Source organism: Pollachius pollachius (assembly GCF_949987615.1).
Source record: "Pollachius pollachius genome assembly, chromosome: 16".
Taxonomy (NCBI): domain Eukaryota; kingdom Metazoa; phylum Chordata; class Actinopteri; order Gadiformes; family Gadidae; genus Pollachius; species Pollachius pollachius.
Window position 1 is genome coordinate 10,884,098 of NC_136949.1, and position 6,036 is coordinate 10,890,133.

General features: G+C 45.8%; 1 protein-coding gene across 1 annotated transcript; it reads right to left on the bottom strand.

The window, feature by feature from the left end:
* Positions 1-221: 221 nt before the first annotated feature.
* zfp36l1b (zinc finger protein 36, C3H type-like 1b) lies at positions 222-5,191 on the bottom strand. Its single transcript, XM_079753505.1, has 2 exons — positions 5,035-5,191; positions 222-3,832 (listed from the first exon to the last, which is right to left on the bottom strand). Exons 1-2 carry the CDS (start codon positions 5,086-5,088, stop codon positions 2,792-2,794), a joined length of 1,095 nt encoding a protein of 364 aa, XP_079609631.1. The 5' UTR covers positions 5,089-5,191; the 3' UTR covers positions 222-2,791.
* Positions 5,192-6,036: the final 845 nt, after the last annotated feature.

The following is a 6,036-nucleotide window of genomic DNA, read 5'->3' on the forward strand; positions in this document are numbered from 1 at the left end:
AACCTTTAAGCCTGACCCATTCCACGTTCTAAGAGCAAAGAGAAGACACGGTATACAAGCATTTCATCAGCGCTGCATGACTAACGCAGAACAGCGCTGGTTTGTTGTTCCAACGCCCGTTTAAACGTTGCAGGCTTATTGTGAAAGCCTGCAGTTTCTAGGCAAGTGGGCATAGCCGGTGGAGTTTACAATGCGCACTCGCGCAAACAAAGGTCACAAAGTTAAATAGAAATGAGTTTTTATTGGTTTAAACTGCAATCTGTCTTTACAAAAAAGGTACATGAATAAAGTCATTACTGTAGTGAACAGCAACAGCTGCTAGAGAATACATTCATTTGCTTTATATGTGTAAATTCTGTTAACCTTTAAAATTACAGGAATATATTTTAGCCTTTTATCTGATGTGTTATACAAAAATATGAAGGCACAATATCTGAGATACCTGGAATGTATTCATAGGCACTTTATGTGGGGGGAAAGTGGTAAAAAAAAAAAAAAAGACAAATCACAAACGTCACCACATCTACCTTGATGACTGACTCAAAGTGCTATTAAGTGTGTGCACCATAATCATGGGGGGGGGGGCGAAAATCCATAAAAATCCACGACTCATATAAGAGCTTAAAATGTCTTACAACCAAGAACTACCACCGATTTAGCGGGACTTTGAGAAATCAAACAGAACAAGGGCCACACTGCGTGGACTACGGGAACAGTGAAGGGCAGAAACTGGAGAACGGATTGGAGGCCTTAACGCACTGGAATTGAGACAGTTAATACAGAGGTTTTCTGTCGTGGAATGACACATGCCATGGCATCCATTACAGTCTACCTGTGATGAAGTGGGACATTAATAGCTTAATAATCTGTCACTTTTTTTAATATATATAATTTTTGTTTACGAGGACCAAAACCTTGTATCAAACACGTTTCTTTGGGCCTCGTAAACCAAGCTTAGTTAAGATAGAGTCATTGGCACATCAAAGTCTTTCCAGTACGTTAAAACACAACAATTCCACCAAGCTGGATGAAAAAAATAAATAACGCAAAACCCTTTCTGCATTTCGTTTTAAATTAAGGTTCACTTTTCAGAGTAAATCAACGTGTAGTTATAAAAAAAAAGAAAAGTATATATTATTGCAGTATAATATATTAACTGTGAAAAAAATAAAACACGTCTTCACAATCTTGCGATTAATACGGAAGATCATAATTTAACAAAAAGGAAACATTCTATCGTTTCATTATCCAGATAAATACAAAATAAAAATGCTTAAGATCAGCAATAAATACATTTTGATAAGTTAAATAAGCAGTGACAAGCCAAAACCTCCATCTGAAAGTTTTCTGGAATAAACTAAACAATAATAATAATAATAATATAATAACAATAATATAATATTGAACACGCTGGATTCAGGAATCGACACGAGCGTTGGGCACTCATTTTTGATTGGTTTGATAGTTAGTAATGTGGTTCCTCTCCATCAAGGAACTGAACTGGTGGACTAACTGGGTGGTGAGGAGCAGTATGGCAGAATCAAACCCATGTACAACCTTTTCCACTGCCGTTTGATGGCCAAAACATTGACTTGTCAAGATGCACATTAATCCCCCACCCTCCCAAAGAATCGGAGCAACGAATATCGTGACCTTCCCCGTGGCTGTCACAAAAGACAGTAATTGCCTGCTTGTGACTGACGTTTGCAAACTCCAACTGATACTTGGTTGACCATTGGCTTGTGAAAAAAAAAATCCAATTGTTGGCATAAAGAAAAGAAAAGTTGAATTCCGTTAACACTGCAGAAAGCAGAACCTAGGGTTGTGGATTCGGGTGTGCTTGTGATACTGGTGGTGGTATAAGCCACTCCACAAGGGATGAAACCCCATCACAGCAAAGCTAACCGCTGGATCCCCTTTCACCTCAAAAGAACAAGAACCAAAATCCACATTATTCCAACGAGAAGAAGAAGAAGAAAAAAAAGAGGATATTCTCTACATCTAAAAGCTAAATTAGAAAATTGTGGTCTGCTTTTCTTGGCTTCCGTTATGAAAACTAACACTCTGGTCCAATGATTGGTCTAGTTCGATGCATACCTTGGTGAAAAAACAACAACCTATAACACCAAACCAGATCTGATTTAAATCAAAATCCTTTGGGCTTCTTGGGCCGTGAGCGGTCGGCGGTGGCACAGGCAGTAGGAACGTAGTCCTCGGAGAACATGAAACACTGAAATACATACAACAGCCAGGGCACCTCCAACACTAGAGAAGCCTGGCCTGGCCCCCCCATGATAGATAATACTAACCATTATGTTATAAACTCCCCCTCCCCCCAACGCTAAGCTACTTTTACAATCGTTCAAATGATTCGTTCATCTGTGGCACTGGGGTATACATTACAGGCGTGACATTGGATTCCCACTTCGTAACTGCTTGTTGCGAGAGAGCGAAAGCCAGAGAGAGACGACAGGGGAACACAAAAAGCCTGCTGTCTGTTGACTGAATCAAATTGATCTGGATGACGGAGAGGGTGAGAGGAAGGGAGAGAGAGAAAAATAAAGAAATAGAGTTCACGTGGGGAGAAGGCTTGAGGAGTCTCAACAAAGAAGAGGAAGTCCGTCTTCTGACTTGACAGCCAGTGGCTACAACAACCAGACAACTGTCTGCTGCTCTTGTAAACTAGGCCAGTAGAGGAAGGGTGGCGGGGGGGGGAGGGAAGGCGATGTGGTCCCTCACCCCCACCCTCTCATGCACCACAGCTCTCTCTGGCCCCCGGGGGCCGACCACCTTAGTCGTCGGCGATGGAGAAGGTGGAGAAGTTGCTGAATATGGGCAGGCGGCGCGAGGCGTCCAGCAGGGGCGACTCCGAGCCGCTCGGGCTCTCCAAGCTGCTCTGGTAGCCCTCCTGGTCAGACAGGGAGTCCGGCTGGCTGGGAGGGCTGCCCGCCACCGGTCGGAAGAAGGTCGGCGAGGGCGGGGCGGCCGGCTGGATCTCCAGCTCGGGGGGGGGCCCCGTGCTGGGCCCGAAGAGGCTGGCCAGCTCCTGGCTGGAGTAGGTGAAGGGGTTGCTCTGCCAGTCGCTCAGGTCCTCCGTGGAGAAGAGCGCCGGGGGGGTCAGCGAGGCGGTGCGGTCCTGGAGGCCCCCGGCGCTGGGGAAGCCGGCGAAGCTGAAGCTGTGCTGCAGGCGGGGCCGCTCCGCCTTGTTGTAGGCCGAGAGCGGCGGGGGGCCGCGGCGCTCCTCTGCATTGTGGATAAAGTGGCACCGGGGCCCGTAGGGGCAGAAGCCGATGGTGTGGAAGGTGCGGCACAGCTCCGTCTTGTACTTGGGGTGGCGGCTGAGGCTGCGCAGCTCGTGCATGCCGTGCGCAAATTGGCACTTGTCGCCGTACTTGCAGGCGCCGTTCTCCTCGAAGGGTCGGCACAGCTCCGTCTTGTAGCGGCTGGAGTTCACCTGGCCGCCGCCCATCTGGCCCCCGGACCGGAGCCGGTCGCCCGTCTCGGAGAACGAGCGGTCCCTGAAGCGGTTCTCCTTGTTGTTGTTGTTGTTGTTGCCAGTCAAGCTCAGCAGGCAGCCCTCATCGCCGCCGCCGCCGCCTCCCAGTAGGCCGACCGGGTCTAACTTGAGGCTGTTTAGGAACTGGTTCTGGTTGAATTTGCCGCTAGGCATGCTGGCAGAATGGCGTCGCTGGAACAGGCCCCTGGCAGAGGGGGCCCCCACCGCCTTCCTGTCCAGCAGGGGGCCTGTTGGGGAGCAGGGGGAAGGGCTGGAGTCCAACAGGGCTCCTCCGAAGCTGTTGTTGTTGTTGGGATACGTCAACATCTTGTTGTTCTATGAAACAAATAATTTAACAAAAAGTCCATGTTAGAAAAGGTTTGTCAGCATGATTAAGAGGGCTTTTGCCAGCAGAGAGGGGTTCTCCATGTCTTAAATATTTAACAGCATTGCCATGTGCTGTTTAGTTGACCAGAAGGTTATGAGAAAAACAGCAAATAGGAATGTATAACGTAAATAAAATGGACCTATGTCAAACTGAAAGGAGCATTCCCCAGTAAGTAAATACATTCGCGCTCACGTTGACTAGGCATTGCACACCACTAACGTTGCATAGACCTACGAAAGACGTGAGAGTATCCAAGTATAAGAAACACCTAAAGGCCAAATGTTGAAGAATGACCATGTTTACGTCATGATTGCTTGCTCTTAGACACATTTGCAAAAGATAGAAATAAATAGTTTAATTTAGGTTAATCATTCACCGGCTTCGAATCAATACCGCGGCGATACATCATCTGTGACGAGGCAAACATTAAGCGCGCGCTAACCCAACAGGTGACGACCAAACCCTGACGAGGACTGCACGGAGGGAAACCTAATAAACCCATGGATTTATTCAACTAGGAGAAAGGCTAAAGGGATAACGTTACAACAACCCCAAAAACAACGTCGGCCTTAGCCAGCCAAGGTCGAGAATGAGTTACTCGTTACGTGACATACATTACTGAGTAGTGTACCGTTACATCTTTAGTAGTTTACGTTCATGCTCATTTACATTGCTTTATCGACTTGCTTGGTCCAATAACGTTGACACTATAACCTAACGACATGAATTGGGTAATACAACCATCTTAATATACCAACGTTAATGTTTTCTAAAGCGTGTAAAAAGGTAAGTTAGACTATTTGCAACAGTAATTACGTTAGCAAGACAGGCTAGCCCTAATTGCCCACTGCCTGGTATTCACATTAAGCTATCTGTGCGCCTTTCCACCAAGTGTCCGGCTTTAAGAGTTCACACTTAATACTACAACGATACAACTTTATCACTCCGAAGAGTGCGAAACATTGAAGTTAACACACCAAAAACAGGGTGATTTCTTTGCAGTGTTAGATGACCTGAAATATATGCATATTTGGCTATTTACAAAAGTTGAGATTCGGACTCAAAAGTGAAGCGTGGCTAGGCTAATGTTGTTAGCAGCGAAAACATCGTATTCTGGCGCTCGATTTTCACGACACAAAGTACACCCTACCTTGTAAGACACGTCTCCGTAGTCGAGGAAAGAAGAAATTATAGTCGCTGTCATGTTTGTGGAGTGGATGTTTGGAAAGTAGGGCTGGAGGTGGTTACGGTAGTCCAGATGAAAGTGTTTTCTGCCCTGCAGAGAGCCCCCTCTGTCTTGCTCAAGTCCTGCGCAGTTCCTTTTAGAAAGCAACAGGCATGTGGGCCGGGCTACGATGACGCACACACGCACGCACGCACGCAAGCACACACAGACATTCAGACACGCGCGCTCACACACGCGCACGTACAGACACATACACACAAACACAAGCACAACTTCTTTGCAGAAGTGAGGAATACGTTGATTAGTGTGTTTGCTTTTGAGCGAATTCATACATGAAACTACTTGAAATGATAGATACGTAACGCCATTTACATTGTATCTACGCCAAAAAACACTGGTTTTACAAGAACCAGCTCTGCTCACCATAACTCTTTTAAGTAGCCTGGTATATATTACTATTTTATCTAACTCATGTTGTGAACATACGAGCTAACTGCATGGATGTTTTTGCTATTTCTTCAGCCTATTTGTATTTGTGGAGTACAGCAACATGATTTGTACCGGTCAATTGCATTAATGGGATAGGGGTGATTCATTTGCAGAGAGGGGATATGCTCATTTCGGAATTTGACCCTATAATTACTTAAATTGTCTTGCTTGTTTTCCAAAGCTAACTGACTCAACATGACATCTGGAAGATTATTAATCCCCAGCTATGGGTTTGTTACTGTGGACATGAAGAGTCACTGTGTACAGATAAGGAGACAGACGCTGTGTCATCAGACAAAAATGAAACAAAAACAAAAACCGAATTTGGAAACACCCCCTTATGTGTGCCTGTGTGTTTGTGTGTGCTTGTGCGTGTGTGTATGTGTGTGTCTTAGTCTGGTGACTCATGAATGTATTGAGGTGGACACAGCTCTCTCCTTTCAGAGTTACCTGCCAGACCTACAACATAACATTACA

Excerpts from the sequence above, each read along its gene's own strand:
- zfp36l1b (XM_079753505.1), bottom strand. The coding sequence starts at position 5,088 with ATGACAGCGACTATAATTTCTTCTTTCCTCGACTACGGAGACGTGTCT. Across the intron at positions 3,833-5,034 it reads ACGGAGACGTGTCTTACAAG|AACAACAAGATGTTGACGTA; the intron begins GTAGGGTGTACT and ends TTTGTTTCATAG.